We start from the raw sequence: 25807 nt of genomic DNA on the forward strand, positions 1-25807 counted from the left end.
TACACCCGGGAGAATGTAGCCTATCTCAAGTGGACGTTGAGAATAGTAGTGAGGAGTCCTAGTGATGTGTCTCGGTCACTGAGGTCCTTAAAATAAATTGGAAGTTAGAATAGACGTGAAGGCTCTAGTGACATACCTTGACCCATTTGGCCCTCACAAAAGGAAAGTGGAGATTCCCACTGTGGTTTGCTCTTCTAATGGAACGTGTAATGGAAGTGATGTACTGCTATGTGTAAGTTCTTACCTCTGGATTATGCAGAAGTAGTATTCTCTAAGTGTCTACTATCCCCTGTATATACTTATTTTGCTCAGAAAATAAAAGTTTATTTTTGGACTCTGGTCTCCCCTCCCTTACCTCTACCTCATCAGGTCCACTACTAACCCACTGTGCCCTACTTTCATTTGTCCTAACTATTCCTAACTAATACTTTCCTACAATGCTTCAACTACATACCTTGCTCCTGTAAGCTGATATCTCTGTAGCTCATATATTACTCTGTTGATGTTCTGGTTTTGATCCTTCCGGTCTCCAGACCATAAATCAAATTGAGCAGGGCACCTCACTGGCATGCCCAGATAACACTTTACAGCACTTGTCACATGAAAATAGCACACTATAAAGCAAGCTGAGAGTAAAGTGTTAGATAGTAAATCACAGGGTCATAGGCACATCGCAGCACTTGTCAGATAAACACACCACACTGTAAAGCAGGCAGAGAGGAGAGTGAAGTGTAATCTGGGCATGCGTGCACAGATTTGTCCCCAGGAGTGGCAGCCCCACCAGTGACGTGCTTTGCTCAGTTTATCAGATACCAGTCTCCAGACCGAAGGATCAAAGCTAAAACATAAACATAGGAATATATGCGTTTCAAAGAGAGCAACTTATAGGAGTAGACTAGGAAGCAGAAGTATATTAGATAAGTGTTAGTTAGGAATAGTTAGGACAAATGAAAGGGGCTCACAATATTAGTAGTGGAAAACAGCCAGGACAAGACTCTGTAGCGTGAAGAAGTGCAGATTTTGCTGTCAGCCACAGCTGCCCCAGACACACAGGCTTTAAATCTATCAAGTATTACTGAGAGGAACACGAAAAGTCAGATGTAAGCAAATTGGTAACAGCATATGAGGGAGTATGAAAGTGAATGAATAAAAATTGAAATGTAGAGCAAATTTTATGTTGACAAATGTTGTCCATGTCAAAAATGTGCGAGCCTTTAAAAAGGTGCCCTAAAGATCGTTTTTATGCAAAGCAAAATTTAATTTAACGGAAGAAAGCACATTTCCCTGCTAAAATATTCAGAGAGAACATCACAGCATAGAAAACTAAATTACTGATGTAAATATAAGTGTAAAACATTCACACACAATGCAATGTCACCAAGGAAATCATTTCTTACTCAGATCTGGGAAATACAGCATTTATAAATTCAACACTTGACAAATGAGAAGCTCAGCACGCTCCACCATGGTCCCATAAGTCCTAGTCTCAATCAGAGCCATCATGTGGAAACTCACCAATGTGTTAAACTGATTAAAAAGTAGCTAAAGCCTTAATAATGATCAGCAAGAGGGCAAGGGGCAGGGGAGCTGGGAGTGCCAATTCCTGGAGCGACTGGAGGGAAAAACTGTGTAAAACACAGCAAAGCCCCTGTAATACCTCCATCTAAGTGGCCCTTGAACTAACGAGTATTGTACTTCAAAGACTGAGGTCATTTCTGTTGTAATGGGATACAGATGGTTCTGCATCCAATAGGTGAGCCGCTCAACACACACCTTCCGCATGTCACATACAGCTAAAAAGCTGAATATTACATCAAACCATAGTACAAAACCTCAAACATTTCATCCAAATGACCAGATTTAATCAAATGCAGATCAATATCTAGTAATACACACTGGTAAAAGATGCATATATACCTACAGAAGCGTGGAGTTAAGTTATCGCCAATCGGCAACATTTTCCCATTAAGAGCCTGTTTAGATAGACCTCATTTCCGATAGAAAATAGATCATTCAGTGGGCATAGGGTGTCATTTTTCTCGGCAGAGTAAGGAGGTGGAATTGTTTTTGTGTTTCCCCCTAAAGACACCAATCAAGTTAAGGTCATGTGAAATGTAATGTGTATTATATAATCTGTACTGGGAAGGTAATTAAATGTATAATGTGTAACAATGTAGTAAGTAAAATATATCTTTGTACCGTGTTAGCCAGTAGAGATAAAAAAAACAACAATGTAGTATGCGTTTATGTTGAAAATAGGGCAAAAAGTAGTTAAAATTGGGACTAGCCCATAGTCTGAGGGGTTAGCATGTATGGAAAGACAGTTTCCTTTGATAGAGTCAGTTCGAGGCATGTGACTAAAGCAGACCTATGGTCTGAAAAGTTGTCAAGGCCACATGCAGTGGGTGACCTGTGGCAGACAGGAGTTAGGAGACTGAAATCAGAATAGCGTGATCTGAATTAAAAAAACAAAAAAAAACAACAAAAAAAACATCAACCAAGATACAGAATAAGGGTCTGTGTCAGATCCAGGGACCGACCTTCGAATGGAAGTGACCTAAACAGAAAGGTCTAGATAGAAGGACTTCTAGCATTTATGCCCGAAAATGACTTAAAGCTTCTAAAGGTAAATAGCCTAAACAGAATAGCGTTCACTTTGTTCGTGGGAAAACCCAATTAATGATACTCTGTTGTTGAAATGTACAAGATGTTCTGTACACACTGCCTGGTGTGTACAGTTGTCATTGAAAGACCATTAAATAAAACTATGTTGTTTTTAAAGAACTTGTGGTCTCCCTTTCTGATTGAGTCGTCATACGGTCTTAAAGCCCCGTTACACGCAACGACATCGCTAAAGAGAGTCACGGAATTCGTGACGCACATCCGGGCTAGTTAGCAACATTGTTGCGTGTGACATGTACGAGCGACAACTAACGATGCAAAATACTCACCAAATCGTTGATTGTTGACACCTCGTCCATTTCCAACATATCGTTGCTGCTTTTGGACGCATTTTGTTCGTCGTTTCTGAGGCAGCAAATGTGGCGCCCTGGACAAGCCAGGACGTCACAGGTACTACAACAACACACCCTACACTCCGGTTAGGAACACCAAAGTCAAACACAAATCCTTGTTGCCTTCCTCCAGGGACTGATGTCCACACCAGGTGGGGCGGAGCCAGGTGGTTGGCTCCACCCACCGAGGAGTTCACAGTCCTGGAGGCGGGAAAAAGGAGAGCAGAACAGTAGGAGTTGTAGAGTGAGGAAGTACTAGTGGAGGAACTGACTGACCATGTCCGGGTACGTGGCCCGGGCACCTGACAGCAAGGTTGGCAGACTGTGGTGACCGTCTGCAGGAGAGGCCAATTGACGTACAACCGTAAAAACCGGGGACGGGCGGTGGCCCGCCGGTACTGGATCAGGGAGCGAAGAGAGGCCGGCACTATCCGGCAGGGCCTACAGACCCCGACCAGGCTAGGAGTCGCCGTAAAACCGGTCAAATCCGTCAGCGACGGGAACCTCCGGGGTTTCCCAGCAGTAAAGACCCGACTGAAGGCAACCGTCCAAACCGTGAGGGAGATAAAGCTACCGCCAGAGCTAGAGCTCTCAGGGCCAGAGCCTGAGGGCAAAGGAAGGGCTCCCCTAGTCAACATACCGCTGGGGAGCGGGCTATCAGTGGGAAGCCATTGGGGCCGAGAACCAAACACCGGTGCAGGGAGAGACAGTTACCGCTTACCTACCGGGAGTGACCGCCGCAGCCGTCTGTGGGACTCGTCCATCCAGCCGTTTGTTTTACAAGAGACTCAGTGTGCGTTACTGGCTGAGTAAGTACCACCGTGCCGTCTGGCACTGCACTGCCCTGCGACCCTGCACCCGGCCAGGCCCCACATCCCACCTTCCGACCTCCACCACCGGGCCCCGGGACCACCAAAACCCCCCTACCCACGGAGGGGAAAAAACATCTCAGCTGCTCCCTGTAAACGCTCCCGGGATCCCCGTACAGAGCAGCGGTTGTGTCCCAACCTCACCACATACCGTGGGTGGCGTCATGGACAATATCTCTACACCAAACCACCCCTTTCACTCACGAGCAAGGGGCGCCGCTCGAGTCCCCGGGATCCGGCCCACCGCTCGAGCCACCGACCGAGCGAGCAGCAGCAGCAGCCGGACACGAGCAGTGGGTGAGCGCAGCCCCCTCCCCGCCCGCGACACACACATCGCTACGTGTGACATCCCAGGAATGCCGAACACCACTGTACCTGCGTCCTCCGGCAACGAAGTGGGCGTGACTTTCATGCGGCTGCTCTCCGCTCCTCCGTTTCTATTGGACGCCTGCCACGTGACGTCGCTGTGACGCCGCACTTACCACCCCTTTAGAAAAGAGGCTGTTCGCCGGCCACAGCAACATTGCTAGGGAAGGTAAGTCCGTGTGACGGGTACTAGCAATATTGTGCGCCACGGGCAGCGATTTGCCCGTGACGCACAAACGACGGGGGTGGGTGCTTTCAGGAGCAAAGCACCCTTTAGCCCGCTGAAACCATCGACATCATTCAGCCTACACGGGCGTATCGCCCCCATGCTATGCTACAGCAGCACAAGTCCTGATCTTTTGGGCAATTCAAAAGATCATTTCACCGGATGAAAAACAAAACAGTTTTGCTCATTTGTCGGGTGACTCATGACTGTATAAAGAAAAAACTTTGACCTATAGGTAAATTTATATTGAACTTTAATCATGCCATGTCAACAGGCTGACAAAGCGTTGTCACCATTGATATTGTTCTAGAAAATTAAATTATTTCTCCCAGAAAATTATTGCAATTACATGTTTTGTTATACATGTTTATTCCCAGGTGAGAGGTGTAAGAATCTTGTTGATGGTTATAGGAAGCGATTGATTGTAGTTTATTGCAAAGGTGTGCAAGCAAATACTAAGGTGAGGGTGCCAACAATTTTGCCTGGACCATTTTTGGAGTTGTGTGAAATTATGTTCAATTTTCCTTTTTTCCCCCCTCTATGTTGCTATAATACACACAAACGAAATGCACATAACTAAACGTGTGTCACTGCAATAATCTTATGGGAGAAATAATTCATTTTCTGGAACCATTTCTAGAGTGTCAACACTTTTGGCCATAACTATCATACATTTTATTTTTGCAGCATTTTCTTAACACATTAGTACATACCCACATTACCTGAATTTCATGGGTGGAAACGACTTCTAGATACTTTGGAGATATTTCGACAGACCAAGAGAATTTACTCAATTTTCACCCAAAATTTTATTTTATTTTATGCAAATGTAGCACCCTGGGGGCAGGGGGAATCAGGCATGGGGTCTCGTACCTGAGTGACTCATCACCGGGCCATTCTGGTGGTCTGGGATGTCGCGGTGGCCTGCCCGACTTCATGCCCCGAAGTATACACCAATAAGGAGGGAGGATCATGGGGGTTGTAATAGAAAGATTGTCATGACGCCACCTGTGGTACGCGACCAGGGATTAGCTGCCGCTGATGTCGCTGTCCTCCGGGGCTGATGGTAATAGCAGCAGACATGGTGTCACTCCCAACAGGTGTAGCGGGCACCGGGGAGGATGATGAGGGGAGTAGTGATGGTGATGGCCTTTGGCACCGAGGCGCGGGGTGGCGGCGCCGGTAATAAGAGTGAGTCAGATGCTGCGGTTCCAGGTGTCTTTACTCACTCTTTGTGCTACTCGCCCGGATAGTACCAGTAACCCGCTGTGATGTGCCCCATTGACCTCGGATAAGTTAGAAGCAGTCACCGGTGTTTGAAACAAGAAAGTCCTTTGTGAGAGTTGCCATCTAGCCATGAGGAACCTGGGCTGAGCGCTCCGCTCCAAGCTGCAGGCCCCGTGAAGAGAAGAGAAGAAAGAGGTGGTGGTGTCGTGTCCCAGAACTGGTGTCCCGGGTAGACTGACTCAAGATTGTGTGAGTGTGCTCCTACTTCTATCCCAAGTGGAACCCGCCCCCCAGGTGGCTGGCTTCAGTGACCGGGGAAGTCCCATGCCTCGCGATTGCCTCCCCCCCGTTAACCCAGAGCCACCCCCCCTGTGGGAAGGCTCCTAAGCTTTATGCAAGGTGTGAATGTGGAACACCGGTGACTAACCCCCTCCTTACCAGAGGCGAATATCACACCTTAAATAAGGTGCAATACTCTATGGCGACTGGAGCCTCAGGGGCACCACACGAATCTCAAGAAAAAGCTTGTAATTACTCAGATTCCCACTAATCATAACACCGTACATTCTAGAGGAAAGATGGACTTACCCAGTGATTCTAGAGATGGAAAATAACTGTCATACAAAAGGTGCTCTGCTGGGCAATGCTAACCTGTGATGGCCGAGACACTGGCCACCGCTGTACAAGGCATGATAATCCACTAGATGTCCGAGCTTCAGTACCTTTTTGGGGAGGCCAGTGTGGCAATGCAAAATTACGTTAACCTGGTCACTGATGCTTAAGCAGTTTGGAAAAGTTTTAGGGTTTTTTCTTGCCATCCTCAAATTGAAACTCAACATTCAAATTTTGTGTGACATAGGATATCCTCCAAAACCACCTACCTTGCTGAATATCCTTCATGTCAAGGTGTAAACTGGATATTAAAATTCCGACAGCCTGTGATCTCTTTCCATCCAGCAGTTTTATTATCTGTAATTGAGAGCAAAGTTTTAAGAGTAAGCAACAGACATGTTAATGGCATTAAATGTATACCAATACTCTAAAACCCAACCTACAGCACAAGCATCGGACAAATGATGCAAAAAAACTTAATTACATTGTAGAAGTGCAGTCTAATGCCGTTGGTATCCTGGCATACATTTTCCTGAAAAATAGAATTTTCAATTCCAGCAACCACAAATATTAAAGCGTACATGTGCGTATTAATCTACTGTCTGCAATGGATCTCACTCATGTTTTCCACAACGTGATACAACAGAATGACATCTTTATCACTATAATTAATGTTCTCGAGACTACAATGCCAATCGCAGATGTATGAGCTAAGAATATGCCCTGCTGTCTTCTTGGATAAGGGTCATTTCATCTTTAATCAGTTAGCCTGATCCTCTGAATTCATGATTCAATGTTAGACTGGATTACTATGAGCTACAGAATGATCCATAAGGAAGGGGGTAAGCAAGAGAGACCTGCAGATACAACTCCGTTAAAATATTTTGGGTCATTACAAATAATGTCCATACAGAAAAGTTAACTAACCATGCTGGCCTAAGCAATCATATTCTGCATATCCAAACCACCTAGTATAAAATGTGTGGATAGAGTAGATATAGCTAGAGGAGATATCAAAAATGTGTGCGACTACCCAAAAAAAAAGAGAATTACTCATTTATTTTTATTACTCAAGATAACCTCTTAAAAACATTAATCCCCTTCGAAATGATGTCCATTACATGATATGCACTTGTCCCAACGTTCTAAACGTTAGTTCGGAAGAATCTAAAAAAAATCCTTGAAGTGCCACCAGTTATTTTTTCTTAACCTTTTCTACGTCCTAAAATACTATCCGTTTAGGTTTTTCTTCAATCTTAGGAATAAGAAGACATCACAGGGGACTAGGTTGGACGAGTAAACGGGGTGGAGAAACCCTTGTCAACGTTTTTCAGCAAAAATTGGTTGATTTTCAACGATGTGTGGCCAGGCGCATTGTCATGATGAAGACGCCAGTCCCACGATCGCCACAATTTAGGCCGTTTTTTTCTTCACTGCCTCACACAAATCACTTCAGCACTTGCAGATAGTGATGTTGGTTCACTGTGGTGCACTGAAGAACAAATTCAAAATGAATGACTTCTTTGATGTAGAAAAAAAACAAACCATCATGGCCCTCAAATTTTATTTCACATGCTTTTTATTTGGTCTGAGTGATGAAGAGGTCTTCCACTGGCTGGACTGCTGTTTTGTGTCAGATTCATGGCCCTAGCACCAGGATTCATCCTATGTGATGGCTTTTGACAACAGATCATGGTCATTTTGTGCCTGTTCTTTCAATTCCTGACACACTAAGACAATTTGTCCGCTGTTTTCTTTAACCGGAAAGAAAACGGAATTTTAGCGCATTGCTTAAAGTTTCCAATCACAAAATAGCCAAGAGTGTTGGAAGGGGCTTAAGAAAACAATCACTCTGCTGTGATTCTCTCTTGTGAACACTACTTGGCCAACCGAGCAGAGAGAGTGTCTAGTAAACATACCTAGTGGGAGAGGGTAGTACTAGTAAACTTGCCTACCCTCAAATAAATCCTTTTTTGGGGGGGTACCTCCTCGTATGTATATGTCAATATTCCAAAACACCAAACATTATCCGACGATTAACTGCTTTATTAGATTACTGCATACACAGAGTTACATGCAACGTTTTGGCCACATAGGGCCTTTGTCAAGCCATAAGTGAATACCTTTTTGTGCGCCTGTTGCATGTAACTCACTGTGTATGCGGTAGTCTAATAATAATTTGGACTTTTAAATGATTTGACAATATTGCACTAAGCCTACATAGACTTTGGAGTAGTGGATGGGAGTATATCAGTCATAATATATATAGTGTGTGTGTGTATATGTGTATGTGTATACACTGCCTAAAAGTAGTATTCAACCCCCTGCAGATTTAGCAGGTTTACACATTCGGAATTAACTTGGCATTGTGACATTTGGACTGTAGATCAGCCTGGAAGTGTGAAATGCAGCAAAAAAGAATGTTATTTCTTTTTTTATTTTTATTTTTTAAAATTGTGAAACGTTTATTCAGAGGGTCATTTATTATTCAACCCCTCAAACCACCAGAATTCTGTTTGGTTCCCCTAAAGTATTAAGAAGTATTTCAGGCACAAAGAACAATGAGCTTCACATGTTTGGATTAATTATCTTTTTCCAGCCTTTTCTGACTAATTAAGACCCTCCCCAAACTTGTGAACAGCACTCATACTTGGTCAACATGGGAAAGACAAAGTAGCATTCCAAGGCCATCAGAGACAAGATCGTGGAGGGTCACAAGGCTGCCAAGGGGTACAAAACCCTTTCCAAGGAGTTGGGCCTACCTGTCTCCACTGTTGGGAGCATCATCCGGAAGTGGAAGGCTTATGGAACTACTGTTAGCCTTCCACGGCCTGGACAGCCTTTGAAAGTTTCCACCCGTGCCGAGGCCAGGCTTGTCCGAAGAGTCAAGGCTAACCCAAGGACAACAAGGAAGGAGCTCCGAGAAGAACTCATGGCAGTGGGGACATTGGTTTCAGTCAATACCATAAGTAACGTATACAAATAACTTGGAGAAGATCTGCATGGAGGAGTGGGCGAAGATAACTCCAGAGACCTGTGCCGGCCTGATCAGGTCTTATAAAAGACGATTATTAGCTGTAATTGCAAACAAGTGTTATTCCACAAAATATTAAACCTAGGGGTTGAATAATAATTGACCCACACTTTTATGTTGAAAATTTATTAAAATTTAACTGAGCAACATAACTTGTTGGTTTGTTAATAAATCTTGCTCTTGTTTGAAGTTTCCAGGCTCTAACTTATTTGCATCTTATCAAACCTGCTAAATCTGCAGGGGGTTGAAGACTACTTGTAGGCACTGTATGTATATGTATAAAATTTACTATACAAACTGAAACCGAAGTCCCTTCAGTCTCGAAATCTTAAAGATCCTTTGGGTCACTTGAGGGTTTTTGACCATCTACCTCCTCAAGAATCTGAGAGATAGCTACCGACATTTTCCACTCTCTCTGCTACATCCAGGTAATGTACCCTGTGTTCCTTTAACTTAAAACTTGATAACGGTTTTAAATGCATCTCTAGGAAAACTCAATGCTTTTGACTTTTTTTTTTTTTCTTCTATAAGGGGGTTTAATAAAACAAGTTTTGCAAGCATGGACAACCAAGCACAGATTGGTCACGTCTCTCCTAACATGAAATCAATAGCTTCCTACATGCTTATAAAAGTGTGTCAAGTTCCGGTCAGGAAACTCTGATCGCAACTCGGGCTGCCCTTAAGTACCGGCCTAATTTCAAGGCTACATTTTGTAGTTATTTTAAATATGTTGAGCTTATTTAAAGGATTCTCGTTTGATTGATGTACTGCAAATTGCAAATAGTTTGTAGATTTTGTGAATACTCTAATTTGTAATGGGGGTTGAATAATTTTGATTACAGCCAAAAGGTGGATAATTATTATAAATATTAATGCCATATTCTAGGAAACCTATTCTGTTAAATTATCAAAATTTTGGAAACTTAACACCATTGAACAAACCCAGATGTTTTGCTTATGGTACCATAATAATTTTTTTTTTAACTATAGGGATCTAAAACTAAAAGAAATATGCTAGAGCACAGACCTATTATGCTTGAGACCTTATTTGTTCAGGGTCCGGGAATGCTTCCGGGGTGAATGGGAGGATGATGACTGTCTTCCTCTCATTCAGACCTGGTGTTCTCTGGCGGCTGCGTCATGGGAGACAGAGCATCATGAAGCTGAGTGCGCCAATTTTCTTATTGTCTTCTGCATCTACTTATAAACCTCACTGAGGGCTTCTAACCACGCATCCTGACAAAGGCATTTCCAGTGAAACATGCGTCGAGGCTCTCCTGCCTTGCCACCCGGCTCATTTGACTCTACAGCACACCATGTCTCAAGTTATTGTACACTAGTTTATAATTATTGCCGTTTTTGTTGAGAGCACACACATGGTGTTGATGTAGAGCAACAATTGTGAACAGCTAACATTACTTCCTCCCTTCCAGCCTGTAGTTTTATCTTGTATGGCATCCATTGTGTACCATGTGTCACTATTTATGTTCACAATTATTATTTTCAATAAAATTAAAATTTTATTATTATCATTTGGTCCTGCTTTTGTGGGTCCTCCTCATTTATTTTAATTTATAACATTTGGGGAGTCACTCCTTGGTCTTATTTAGACATCAGTGATTTTTCTGGTACATAAAAATACATTTCGAGTTACCAGTATTTCAATTTTTCCTGATTTTTCTGGTATGGGAAAAAAAAATAAATTGCAAAGCTTCTATTCATAATGTTAATCACAGACCGCATACTGTTGGCAATGTGTATGGTCCCCAATTTTTCACTAATCAATATAGGACTTACATGGGCAGTTTTTAACGATGCCCCCAGATAAAAATTGTAGACGTCACTTTTTTTCCCAGACATGTGAATAGTCATCGATTATCATGGGTATGTGTTCTATCCATAAAAACCACAGATAGAAGAGATACGCGAGACATGGACGTCTGGAGACCAAAGGAGCGTGTTGTGGGTTGTTTTGCACACTTTCCGATATAAATCAGCCCGTCTTTATAGTCAGTCATACCATCTGTCTGGGGGCAGTAAAGCCAGACACTGCCGCACCACTGAATAATACACCGCGTTACCAGATATATCTGGAGATCACGTTACTTGTCAATAGTTAGACTCTGCTCACATGCATCTGTGAATGATTTATCACTTGGAAAACAACAATTGGAGAAAGTATGGGAAGTGTTCTCTCCAGTTTTATATTGGGACACAATGTTTGCGGTCACTAAAATGTTGGGGGAAGAATGCGGCTGTCTGTAACCAGCTTTTGAGGGGCCACACTGTATTAGAAGTGACAGATACAATGAAGCAATTAAATACAGGGCTGGAGTCTTGCAGACTGCTTTTTTTTCTCTTGGATAGTTGTTGATCAAGGAACTTTTAACGCTCTGATGAACAGAACGTATATAAAGTGTAACCGTCATTTTAATTTGTGTTTCATAAATCAATAGTACAAACAAAAATAAGTTTATAATAATATATCTTCTAAAACAAATCCTCGAGAGTTGATCAGTCATTCTCAAAATTCTCAATTCTCGAGTAAAATCTGTATTCATTGAAGATATAATATCTATATACGTAATTGCCTTTTTCTGTCTGTCTGTGTCTGTCTTGCTCCAAAATGACGTCATTACAGTGACAACCGTCACCACATCGCACGTGCTAAAGAGCCTGCGACCAACGGGTCAGCTAACTGAACAGCCCGAACTACGGGCCGACAGGACGACGCCTGACACTTTTCCCCGCACCCACACGAAGCCCCGACTCCCCGGTGAGTGCTGCACCCCCGGGAGCCCACACCGGCAACTCAGCCGACACATACCCACCACTCGCCTCCGCCCTCCGCACACATTACCTCACTCTGCTCCACCACCCCCACACTCCGCCCTCCGCATGTATACACTGAACACACACACAAAGTCATCTGTCCCCAGCTCTCCCGGGTGAGTGCTGCACCCCCGGGAGCCCACACCGGCATCCCATCCGACACACCCACCACTCGCCTACACACACACACACACACACACACACACACACACACACACACACAGTCACCTGTCCCCAGCCATGCGGTCTCCAGCACTGACGTCCTCAGCGCCATGGCCCCCCCTCGGCTCCACCCCACACACACTCCGCCCCCCGCACACATTACCCCTCTCGGCTACGCCCTTCCCGCACTCCGCCCTCCGCATTATTATTCAATCTGTTAACCTATATACACATTCTAGACTACCCAATATGTTGGAATCGGGCCACCTTCTAGTAATATTATAAGATAGGAGATGGCAATTGGCGCTGACAAGATTCCATAGCGTAGATGGACAGGAAGGCGCTAGAGGCAGAACTCCTCCCCCCTCCTTTCTCTCTTAGTAAACAACTGACATCTCCAATCTTGGTAATATAAAAATCTGAGAATTTTGAGCATGAAAGATCAATCCAGGAGAAGAAAGAAGCAAATTTGTCTGACAAAAGATATTGATTTATTTTGTACTATTGATTTATAAAATAAAAATTAAAACCATGGGTATGCTATAAGGAATGGTAGTACAGTAACTAAAATATTTGCATATAGAAGTTTCTAGGATGACTTGCAGAGCCAGGAGTAGCTGTTCGTACAGACAAGCCACTGTGCCTATATAAACAAGGCATATTAACAATAATCAAACGTTGATGGCTTATGTGAGGATCTGAGGTTGCATTAATCAACTAGGCAGGTTAATGATGAAACAATTTAATTTCTTCCGTACACTGTATTATAGCAACCATAACCCTTATGTTCCTCCGGATGTCGGATACTATGATCGTAGAAACTTCAATTTCTATAGGCCATCCATGGACACCAGGACCTGGCTGCGGCAACAGATCCTCGCCCCTCCACCTCACAGCACCAACCTACTGACCAAATATGTCGTTTATTGTTATCCCTCCACTAGGATCAGCCCCTGGATAGGCAGAAGTGCTCAAACCCATCCTCATAAACAGCTATAGGGTGAGCCTTAAGTATGGATACACCGTGGGCGGGCCATAAGTATGGATACATCCTGGAAAAAAAAAAAAAAAAAGTAACGTTGAATTCAAAATGGCAGCTTTGCATATGGCCGCCATGGGCGTCACCTGGCATCAAATGTTATGCCTCAAATGTACTAATATGTCACAAACGGTAAGGGGATATCAGCAACCACTTCCATTTTATCAGAGTGTAGCCATACTTATGGCGGCCCACCCTGTACATGTAGCTTAAAGTATGCAGAAGGTTCCAGAAGCCCAGTCTGAAAAAAATGCATATTTGGGAAATCCCCTGCTGAAGGGCAATGAATCCAACTGTAGGCCCAATTATATTAGAGTCCATAAAGACCAGCCTGTTGACATTCTGTTTCAGGTCCAACAATGGCTTAATGGAGACCTCTGAGACACTCAGTCAAGAGCATCTTAAACTGAGACCAAGCAAATCGCTAATCAAGCACAACAATAAGATAGATGTAGCTAGTGATGGATAAAGTCCGCTTAATATCCATTGGTTTAAATAGTCCAATCTGTGTAAAGCTCCTCACAGCTTATATTAAGAGTATGCCCCATTAACATTCATCACCAAGCCACGAGATGGATACTAGATATATGATCACTGGGTGCTGGCTTCTAAGACACCCAACAGTCCTGAGTATGAGGCCCACAGTCCCAAGTGAAAACTGCAGTGGCAAGCTCACCGTCACTATTTAGGCAGGGGACTACCTCTTGTGTGATAACACTCAAGCTATAACCAAGCTGCTTGACAAATTACAACAACTAAACTAAGAGTAAATATATAGAGAGCAAAAACTTGCAAACTAGAGCTAGCTAAAGCGTGCTCCCTTGACATCGTTAATAACAGAAGAAAACAAAAAAAAAACCCCAAGAATCGTATTTAGTTGGCTTTGCCAGCAGTGAACGGGTAAACATCTTCAAGAAATCCAGGAAAATTCAGCCCAAAAGAACGGAAGAAAAAAAAATCTCAGTGATAAACACCCCACACCCAAAATCCTTTTATTCTAAATATTTGAGAAGTCCACATAATGCTCAGCCAAGACGTTCAGGTCTCTAAACACAAATACACATGGTCACAATTATTTGTGAGATTTGGCCCTCTGGGAGAAAGACCAAGTCATTAACAATCTGTTGACCGACCAGAACCTCAAAGGCTTCTGTCTTATCAAGCACTACCTGAATCATGCACAGACAAGGAACTCTTAGAAAATTCCAGCAGCTCGACCAGGAGATATATATCTATCTATAAAAAAAATAAATTGTATTCCATTTCTTTAAAATAATCCAAAAATTGACATGTTAAAAAAAATATGGTTCACCAATGCAGGGTGTATGCTTACGCGTTTCGGACTGGAGGGTCCGTACTCATAGCAATGATGCCTCCTGGATGTCTCCTAGATGAGGGGTTGTTTGGTAAAAATCCTCTTTTATATCTTCTTTTAGGCTACGGGGCATGTGCTCCCTGGAGGATAAGAAGACCTGGGGCCGGCATTATATAGGATTCCTGCTTTCCTTCTCTTCAGAGTCCCTATGATGTCAGATACGCGGACGGAAATCCCGCACCTGTGCATTCTGCTCGCAGTCTCTCCTCTGCAGAGTGAAGCAGCAGTGACTCCAAGGCACCTGTGTACAGCAAAATTGAAGCCCTGTGCCCACAGAAAGGCGGCCAGTGCAGGGACGGCAGGCATAATGCGCAGGCACAAGATTTCCAGGCGCACACCTGACCTCACAGGGACTCTGAAGAGAAGGGGAGGAGGAATGCTATATAATGAAGACTGGAGGCAGGCTTATATTCTGGGCAGCACACGCCCCATAGCCTGGAAGACAGAAGCTATAAAAGATGATTTTGCCAAATGACCCCTCATCCATGAGGCATACAGGTATGGCTAATCTCACCTCTAAGCCACATGTATGCCCATATTAACAAAAAAAAAAAAAGCACAACAGGATGACAGATTCTCTTTAAATCTAGTTATATGTTAGGGCAATATATAAAAAAAAAAATACTGAAATAATTGAGAATATCACACTAGCAAAAAAACAAAAATAAACAATTATTTTTCACAAGGTACCATAGACTTGGCATTCAAATGACACATGCGGGATATTATTACATTATTGTGCTTCCCCTCATCAAAGGATGCAAGTCTTGTCTCCAAAGCAAATTGAAATACAAAATTCTGCTCTGCTGCTATAGACCGATGAAGCCAGCACATTCGGATGACGTAGAGGGGCGGGTGGTGGAGGAATGAGACATCTAATCTTTGGTGTCCGGTTTTGTCTAAATTTTAACCAGCTTACATCATTTTTTGTAAGGCTTTACTGAAGTTTCTCAAGGAAATTAAACAACAAACAATGGCAATAAAATACTACACAAGTTAAACATTACCAAAATGAGCCCGCAATCAAGAACATTTTATAGACCCTTCACTCACAGATTATCTGGAAATCTACTTCTTCACTTTCAACTTCAAGTCTCTGAATTTCATTCCTAAAGTTGACCGGGTTCATAAATTGCTTATTAGTTTCCCAATTTTTTTTTTTTTTTAATCCTTTTCTATGATCAGTTGCAACATTTTGCTAAAGATTTTGCCATTATTTTCCTTGCGATTTGGGGTAGATTTGCAGGATAGTCTGGCAGGGAATCTTTTCTGCTTTTTTTTTTTTTTTAAACCAAAACTAAAAAAATTCTCCAATTTAGGCAAGTCCTACATGGTGATTTGTGGTCCAGTAAAAATAATACAGTGTTGATCTGCAACATTGCAACTATTTATTGCGAAAAATATTTATACTGTAATGATAAAGTTTTCACAACTTAATCAGTTGGCAAAAATCGAAACCGGTTGGGTTTTGGTGGGTCGCACTCAAAATGACTTGTTTTGCTTTTGACAGAAGAATTTTCTATTGTATTTTGGAGCAGAAACAGGTAGCCATGAAGACCTAGCCCAAAAAGAAGACCTATTACTACATTTTAAGTCAATAAACCTCTGTTTTCTTGACCAATTTTATCCATTTGGATTTTTTAACTGGCTACTTTTGCCAATGTGGATTGTTCTACACACAACAAAATTTGATTAGACACTTAATACAAAGAATATTTACTACTTTTCTATTTTCAATTGTCTGTTTAAATACAGCAATATACTGCAAGTATCTTGAGTACTTTTAATAATTCTTATTTTACGCAGTCACCTCTTACTGATGGAGCAATTTTTGACCTTAAAGGGAGCTTAACACGCAACAACATCGCTAATGAGATGTCGTTGGGGTCACAGAATTTGTGACATACATTCGGTGACTGAGAATGGGCCATGACCAGCACTGTAGCTGTCTGAACTATTAAGGAGACAATAAAGATTGTGTTTGGGTGAAGGAAGTACAGCTGAAGAGCTTGCCAGCAGAATGTCACATGCGCACATGCAAAGTGTTGCTTATGTTACTTCAATGCTGTAAGCCAATTTTATACTTTTTAAGTCTTTTGCAGAAAACATCAGGATCGTTGCCTCCTAGCATATAGGGTACTTATAACTAGGAAACCATAACTAAAGCAAAAAAAAAAAAATATAAAGTGTGCCTCCACAAACATCAAAAGGCACATAGTGGTTCAGTGTGTGTTCAGTTTGGCAGTATTAATGACTCACGTTTTAATATTTCTCATGAATTAATTTTTTTGTAGTGTATTTTATTTTGTTAGATACACGATAACATTTGAGGTGTGTGTGTGTGTGTGTGTGTACACGAGCGCATGTGTGTATGCGTGCATGTATGCGCTTGTGTGTGTATGTATGCATGCATATGCATGCATATGTGTGCATATATGTATGCATATGTATGCATGCATGCATATGTATGCATGTATGCATATGTATGCATATGTATGCATATGTATGCATGTATGCATATGTATGCATGTATGTATGTATATGTATGCATGTATGCATGCATGTATGCATGCATGCATGCATGCATATGTATGCATGCATGCATGCATGCATGCATGCATGCATGCATATGTATGTATGCATGTATGTATTGACCTACAATGATGTGTATATGCTTCGTAACTTGAATGCCTTATTCTAGGATCTGTAAACAGACACTTTACTGTTGAGCTCATGATCTAAAACCTCTGAGATATGACTGCATGACCCCAACACAGAATTTCTCTCATGGGACAATCCCTAGTCAAGCTAGGGTGACACATATCTCTCCACTAATGCGGGACCCTCGTACTTCTGTTCTAAAGCTCAGAAAACACATGCAAGCAATTAGGGAGGTCCAAGGGGGAGAAGACGCCAGTGAGGCCGTTATGCTAACCCCGTCTTGAGCTTTGATATGTTAATCATGGTGCTGACAGATGCAGGGTGATGGATCACAATCCTTCATATCTCAAAAACATCCTGGTGTGTGATCACATTTTACAAACCCGCTCGGAGTCTACATTTGCTGTTCAGTCCATAGCACATTAATTTCTAACAGAACATAGTAATAAAAAACAAACAAGAGAAAGTCCTAGCATACATTCTTCTAAGGGCATAAATCATATTTATAGTTACTTTGTCAAAGAGCAGAAACCAAATCAGTGTTCACAGCACCGCAGCTTATGGCTGTGCCGGAGAGCCCACACCATGAGACAACAAGACCGTCCATAGGTTACCAAAACTCATCGAATAAACATAAAGTGGTCAAAAAGGTTATCAAATCTTTATAAAAAAAAAAAAAAATATTAAAGAGTCAAATAGAATTCACCTTTTTTGCTTTTGTCTTCTTCTCATAAGTTTCCGATAGCGGCTTCTTCTTCTGCTGAACACTGGCTTTACAGAACAGGTCTTCAAATTCTTTGATATCGGCAATTTCTGGCTCCTTCAGCGAATCCCACAAAGAAGGATTGGCACTAAATGCGTGTAAGACACAAAGTCACATATTTAAAGGACAGGTCGTGTATTTAGACTAAAAGTGGTTTATTTTCTGTTCAACAAATACATCAGTTAGCACACAATTTAAAAATGAACCCCTTCACCCCCAGGAGAACGAGTCGTACTTTTGAACACCACCATCCATTTTGCCCCATATTGTACTGGAGAAATGCGTCGAAATTGTAAAAAAGTGAAATTGAGCTAATGTTTTTTTGGATTTTTTATTGACCATGTTTATTATATGGTAAAACTGACTTTGCATTAGGATTCCCCAGATCAGTTCGAGTTTGTAGACCCCAAACATGTGTAGTTATAATTTTCTCTAGGGGGAGGAAAAAAAAAAATGTAGAAATATGCCAAAAAAAAAAAACAAAAATAAAAAAAAATAAAATTGCACTTTTGTTGCCATTTTCCGAGACCCGTAGCGTTCTCATTTTTCAGGATCTGGAGCTCAGTGGTGGCTTATTTTTTGCGTCTTCAGCTGACTTTTTAATTATATCATTTTTGGGTAAATGCAATGCTTTGATCGCCTCTTATTGCATTTTAATGCAATGTTGCAGCAACTTAAAAAAACCCCTTAATTTTGGAACTTGGAATTATTTTCTCACTATGCCCTTTACCGATCAGATTAATTTTATATTTTGATATATCAGGTATTTCTGAACGTGATGCCATGCATTTTGGATTTTTTTATTCTTAATGGGGCAAGAGGTCATGATTTGAACTTTTTTTTTTTATTTTTTAAAACTTTTTACATTTTCTATTGATTTTACTAGTCCTCTTAGGGGACTTTATGCCTCCAGTGACCGATCGCTTGTGCTTCAGCATTGCTCTGATCAACAGAAATGCTGATCCCCTGTGAATGTAGGTGCTCTGTTGACATTCACAGGAAGTGAGTCATGACAGTGTCAGGGGTCTTCATCTGATCCCGCGCCATCATGGCAACCCATTGGCGCCTCGTGACCACACTAAGGGACCACTGACTGTGGTGTGAAACACTACAAAATACTCCCAAAAATATGGGCCATTGATTTCAGAAGATTTGCTGTTTTGTACTGTCAAAAAAGTAATTTCCCTAACAAATTAACTTAAAACCATGTTGTAAAAATGAGTACACCCCAATGAAAGTATTCGGAACAAAGCTACAGTTTAGACAACAAAACTCTAAGTAGCAAGAATTCAACCCCAGGGAAATGTAATTATTCATCAAACAGCTGTCCACAAACAGTAGACTATAAAAGGGACTTCATTAAAGCACTATTCGAGCATTTTGTTTTTTTGCAGTGCTGGAGTGGCACTTTAAATATAGGTTCCCTCGCATATACTCACCTTCTGATCGCGTAATCATTTTTCGGTGCCACTCTGGTCATGCGGTGCCATCTTGTACCTGTAATTTCTGACTGACCGGAAGTCAGAACTTACATCACAAAGTCTCACTACAAGTCTATGAGAGTCAGAATAAGGCCAAAATAAGACAAATGTCCACCTACTAGTACTCTATTCACTGGACTTATGAGAGCAAGATAAAGGTCTTTGGAATTGATGGTTTCAAACAGTATGGGGTATCAAAGGTGAAAAGAAGAAGTACATAGAGAAATACATGGTGCTTTTAGTGAAACATGGTGGCAGGGATCTTATATAGGGCTGCATGAGCACTTATGGTGTAGTGGAACAATATTTCATTGATGGTATCATTAGTGGACATGCGTATCATTACTCTGTGCCCTTGGTAGATGTGCACTTTCCCAACATGGCAATGATTCAAAACACACGTTTAAGACCACTTTAATTTCTGAAGAACAGGATGAGAATGAGTCAATGGCCAAGTATGTCTCCTGATATGGATTCAATTAAACACCTATGGGGAACTCTGAAGAGACAAATTGATCATCCATCCAGCATCCAAGCTCGAAAAGAGGTCGTTCTTGAAGAATAGTAAATATAAAATGTAAATTTAAATGTTTAAAATATGTTGCCAACTTTTTCAATTCTCGAAGATTTTGTGCTGTCCTTTAACATCTTGGAGGTTAAACAAAATACTAGATGTAGCTTTTGATATGGGGTGTACTCATTTTTACTTCAACTCATTTCAATAAAACGACACATTTTGTAAAGAAAGTCAATTTATCCTGCAAATTTCCATGTGGTGTGTGGATTTTAGCACTGCACAAAATTCACAGATATGTATTAAGTAGAATTACTCTAGAAATTATATATATATATATATATATATATATATATATATATATATATATATATATATATATATATATATATATACACACACACACACATATATATACACACACATATATATATACACACACATATATATACACACACACACAGTAAATTTATTCCACTCCACCCTAGACAATTACCTGTTGGTTTTAAGCTGAATTCTTGTCCAGTAAAGTGGCTTCATTGGGCATCCAGGCTCTAATGGAGGTTTGCGAGGTAGAGGTTCTCTTGACGAAAAGCCACCAAAAAAAGAGCCAAAAGCAGGAGGTGGGGGAGGACCAGAGCCTGGCGGTGGTGGCGGCGGGGGAGGACCAGAGCCTGGCGGTGGTGGCGGCGGAGGAGGACCAAAGCCTGGGAGGGGTGGCGGCGGAGGAGGACCAAAGCCTGGGAGGGGTGGCGGCGGAGGAGGACCAGAGCCTGGGAGGGGTGGCGGCGGAGGAGGACCAGAGCCTGGGAGGGGTGGCGGCGGAGGAGGACCAGAGCCTGGGAGGGGTGGCGGCGGAGGAGGACCAGAGCCTGGGAGGGGTGGCGGCGGAGGCGGACCAGAGCCTGGGAGGGGTGGCGGCGGAGGAGGACCAGAGCCTGGGAGGGGTGGCGGCGGAGGAGGACCAGAGCCTGGGAGGGGAGGTGGTGGTGGTGGGAACGGACCTCCAATAGAAAAAGGAAGTGGAGGAGGTGGAGGCGGCAAAATGGTAGATAGCTCGTGAGGTTCTGAAGGGCTGGCTAGACTCTGATTAAATGATGGGATGTTTAGCTTCTTTGGAATTATGTGGTTGTTCTTTTGCGTTTTGTTCTCATCACTAGGTTTCAGAAACGTGTCTCTGTCAGTCTGAATATAAACACTTCGGAAGGTCTTTGGTACTTTCTCATCCTCCGTTGAAATACAGGCATCTTTGAGTTCACCCTTTCCTTTATTCAGTCTGTTTTCTAATTGCTCTCGTAGACTCTGTATGGTTTCCTCCAGTCTTGAGGATTGTACAGCCTGTTCTCCTCGTACATTGAAAATTTCTACTTCAAACTGAGACTATGGAATAAAAGCATAAAATCAATATGTAAGCAATGAGCATTTTGGTAATATCACAGGAAATGAACAGCAAATCATATAGTAGATGAAAAAAATTTAGACAAAAAAATGCATATATACGGTAAGTTTTTACATTGCATACAATTAGAAGTCAGAGCAAAATATATACTGTACATATAGGTCAATAAGTAACTGATACAAGTAATATGAAATAAATCCACGTACAACATAAATTCACTTAACACAATCCTGCAAAGTCTTAGAGATGGTGGCTACATTGAGTTTTGTTGTAATATTGAGCTATGGAGTATGTTGTGGCCATGAGTAACTCTAGGAAGCTTCTGGAAAGTGAACAGGTAGCAGAAAAGGAATTTTTTTTTTTATAATATTATATATACACACACATATGTGTATAATATATATATATATATTAATATATATATATATATATATATATATATATATATATATATATATATATTAATATATATTAATATATATATATATATATTAATATATATTAATATATATATATATATATATATATATATATATTATATATAGTTAGGTCCAGAAATATATTTGGACAGTGACACAATTTTCGCGAGTTGGGCTCTGCATGCCACCACATTGGATTTGAAATGAAACCTCTACAACAGAATTCAAGTGCAGATTGTAACGTTTAATTTGAAGGTTTGAACAAAAATATCTGATAGAAATTGTAGGAATTGTACACATTTCTTTACAAACACTCCACATTTTAGGAGGTCAAAAGTAATTGGACAAATAAACCAAACCCAAACAAAATATTTTTATTTTCAATATTTTGTTGCGAATCCTTTGGAGGCAATCACTGCCTTAAGTCTGGAACCCATGGACATCACCAAACGCTGGGTTTCCTCCTTCTTAATGCTTTGCCAGGCCTTTACAGCCGCAGCATTCAGGTCTTGCTTGTTTGTGGGTCTTTCCGTCTTAAGTCTGGATTTGAGCAAGTGAAATGCATGCTCAATTGGGTTAAGATCTGGTGATTGACTTGGCCATTGCAGAATGTTCCACTTTTTTGCACTCATGAACTCCTGTGTAGCTTTGGCTGTATGCTTGGGGTCATTGTCCATCTGTACTATGAAGCGCCGTCCGATCAACTTTGCGGCATTTGGCTGAATCTGGGCTGAAAGTATATCCCGGTACACTTCAGAATTCATCCGGCTACTCTTGTCTGCTGTTATGTCATCAATAACCACAAGTGACCCAGTGCCATTGAAAGCCATGCATGCCCATGCCATCACGTTGCCTCCACCATGTTTTACAGAGGATGTGGTGTGCCTTGGATCATGTGTCGTTCCCTTTCTTCTCCAAACTTTTTTCTTCCCATCATTCTGGTACAGGTTGATCTTGGTCTCATCTGTCCATAGAATACTTTTCCAGAACTGAGCTGGCTTCATGAGGTGTTTTTCAGCAAATTTAACTCTGGCCTGTCTATTTTTGGAATTGATGAATTGTTTGCATCTAGATGTGAACCCTTTGTATTTACTTTCATGGAGTCTTCTCTTTACTGTTGACTTAGAGACAGATACACCTACTTCACTGAGAGTGTTCTGGACTTCAGTTGATGTTGTGAACGGGTTCTTCTTCACCAAAGAAAGTATGCGGCGATCATCCACCACTGTTGTCATCCGTGGATGCCCAGGCCTTTTTGAGTTCCCAAGCTCACCAGTCAATTCCTTTTTTCTCAGAATGTACCCGACTGTTGATTTTGCTACTCCAAGCATGTCTGCTATCTCTCTGATGGATTTTTTCTTTTTTTTCAGCCTGCTTCACCTCAATTGAGAGTTCCTTAGACCGCATGTTGTCTGGCCACAGCAACAGCTTCCAAATGCAAAACCACACACCTGTAATCAACCCCAGACCTTTTAACTACTTCATTGATTACAGGTTAACGAGGGAGACGCCTTCAGAGTTAATTGCAGCCCTTAGAGTCCCTTGTCCAATTACTTTTGGTCCCTTGAAAAAGAGGAGGCTATGCAGTACAGAGCTATGATTCCTAAACCCTTTCCCCGATTTGGATGTGAAAACTCTCATATTGCAGCTGGGAGTGTGCACTTTCAGCCCATATTATATTATATATAATACACACATACATACATATATATACATATATATAATTGTATTTCTGAACATGTTTTTGTAAACAGCTAAAATAACAAAACTTGTGTCACTGTCCAAATATTTCTGGACATATATATATGTACACACACACACACACACACACACACACACACATATATATATATATACATACGTATATACAGTCACATGAAAGCGTTTGGGCACCCCTATTAATGTTAACCTTTTTTCTTTATAACAATTCGGGTTTTTTCAACAGCTATTTCAGTTTCATATATCTAATAACTGATAGACTGAGTAATATTTCTGGATTGAAATGAGGTTTATTGTACTAACAGCAAATGTGCAATCCGCAAAAAAAAATTTGACCGGTGCAAAAGTATGGGCACCCTTATCAATTTCTTGATTTAAACACTCCTAACTACTTTTTACTGACTTACTAAAGCACTAAATTTGTTTTGTAACCTCATTGAGCTTTGAACTTCATAGGCAGGTGTATCCAATCATGAGAAAAGGTATTTAAGGTGGCCACTTGCAAGTTGTTCTCCTATTTGAATCTCCTATGAAGAGTGGCATCATGGGCTCCTCAAAACAACTCTCAAATGATCTGAAAACAAAGATTATTCAACATAGTTGTTCAGGGGAAGGATACAAAAAGTTGTCTCAGAGATTTAAACTGTCAGTTTCCACTGTGAGGAACATAGTAAGGAAATGGAAGAACAAAGGTACAGTTCTTGTTAAGCACAGAAGTGGCAGGCCAAGAAAAATATCAGAAAGGCAGAGAAGAAGAATGGAGATGGTCTGTGGGTTGTCCTTGACTGTTCTCACCAAAGACCTGCGGCATCATCTTGCTGCAGATGGTGTCAATGTGCATCGGTCAACAATACAGCGCACGTTGCACAAGGAGAAGCTGTATGGGAGAGTGATGCGAAAGAAGCCGTTTCTGCAAGCACGCCACAAACAGTCGCCTGAGGTATGCAAAAGCACATTTGGACAAGCCAGTTACATTTTGTAAGAAGGTTCTGTGGACTGATGAAACAAAGATTGAGTTGTTTGGACATACAAAAAGGCGTTATGCAAGGAGGCAAAAAAACAGGTCATTCCAAGAAAAGCACTTGCTACCCACAGTAAAATTTGGTGCAGGTTCCATCATGCTCTGGGGCTGTGTGGCCAATGACGGCATCGGGAATCTTGTTAAAGTTGAGGGTTGCATGGATTCAACTCAGTATCAGCAGATTCTTGACAATAATGTGCAAGAATCAGTGACGAAGTTGAAGTTACGCAGGGGATGAATATTTCAGCAAGACAATGATCCAAAACACCGCTCCAAATCTACTCAGACATTCATGCAGAGGAACAATTACAATGTTCTGGAATGGCCATCCCAGTCCCCAGACCTGAATATCATTGAACATCTGTGGGATGATGTGAAGCGGCTGTCCATGCTCGGCGACCATCAAACTTAACTGAACTGGAATTGTTTTGTAAATGGTCAAATATACCTTCATCCAGGATCCAGGAACTCATTAAAAGCTACAGGAAGCGACTAGAGGCTGTGATTTTTGCAAAAGGAGGATCTACAAAATATTAATGTCACTTTTATGTTGAGGTGCCCATACTTTTGCACCGGTCAAATTTTGTTTAAATGCGGATTGCACATTTTCTGTTAGTACAATAAACCTTATTTCAATCCAGAAATATTACTGAGTCCATCAGCTATTAGATATATGAAACTGAAATAGCTGCTGCAAAACCCCAAATTGTTATAAAGAAAAAAAAGGTTAACATTAATAGGGGTGCCCAAACTTTTTCATATGACTGTATATGACACGCTTCATCACATGGCATTTTATGGAATTCTCTTCCATGGGTCCATATTACACTCATAGGCTATTTTATAGGGACTAAACCATTATTAAAAAAATGTTTGCCCACATGCTTGTTATAATTGCTTGTAACTACCGGAAGTAAGGCTATGTGCGCACTAGGCCGTTTTACCCGTGGTTTTGCTACAGAAATTTCTTGAGAAATGTTTGAAATCTTTCTGCAGAGATTCCCCAGCAAAACCTATGGGAAAAAAAAATAGCTGTGCGCACGCTGCGTTTTTTTCTCAAGAAAATTCTTTGTG

General features: G+C 41.5%; 1 protein-coding gene across 5 annotated transcripts in view; it reads right to left on the reverse strand.

The window, feature by feature from the left end:
- The window catches only part of FMN1 (formin 1), a 367097-nt gene that overhangs the window by 123724 nt on the left and 217566 nt on the right, over positions 1-25807 (reverse strand). For all 5 annotated transcript variants that reach the window (XM_075330787.1, XM_075330789.1, XM_075330790.1 and 2 more), the window contains 3 exons: positions 20672-21555; positions 18124-18268; positions 6584-6671 (listed from right to left, as the gene is read on the reverse strand). In XM_075330787.1, coding sequence (XP_075186902.1) covers positions 6584-6671; positions 18124-18268; positions 20672-21555 — 1117 coding nt within the window. The remainder of the gene's footprint in view (positions 1-6583; positions 6672-18123; positions 18269-20671; positions 21556-25807) is intronic.

This window comes from Anomaloglossus baeobatrachus, chromosome 12 (assembly GCF_048569485.1).
Source record: "Anomaloglossus baeobatrachus isolate aAnoBae1 chromosome 12, aAnoBae1.hap1, whole genome shotgun sequence".
Lineage (NCBI taxonomy): Eukaryota > Metazoa > Chordata > Amphibia > Anura > Aromobatidae > Anomaloglossus > Anomaloglossus baeobatrachus.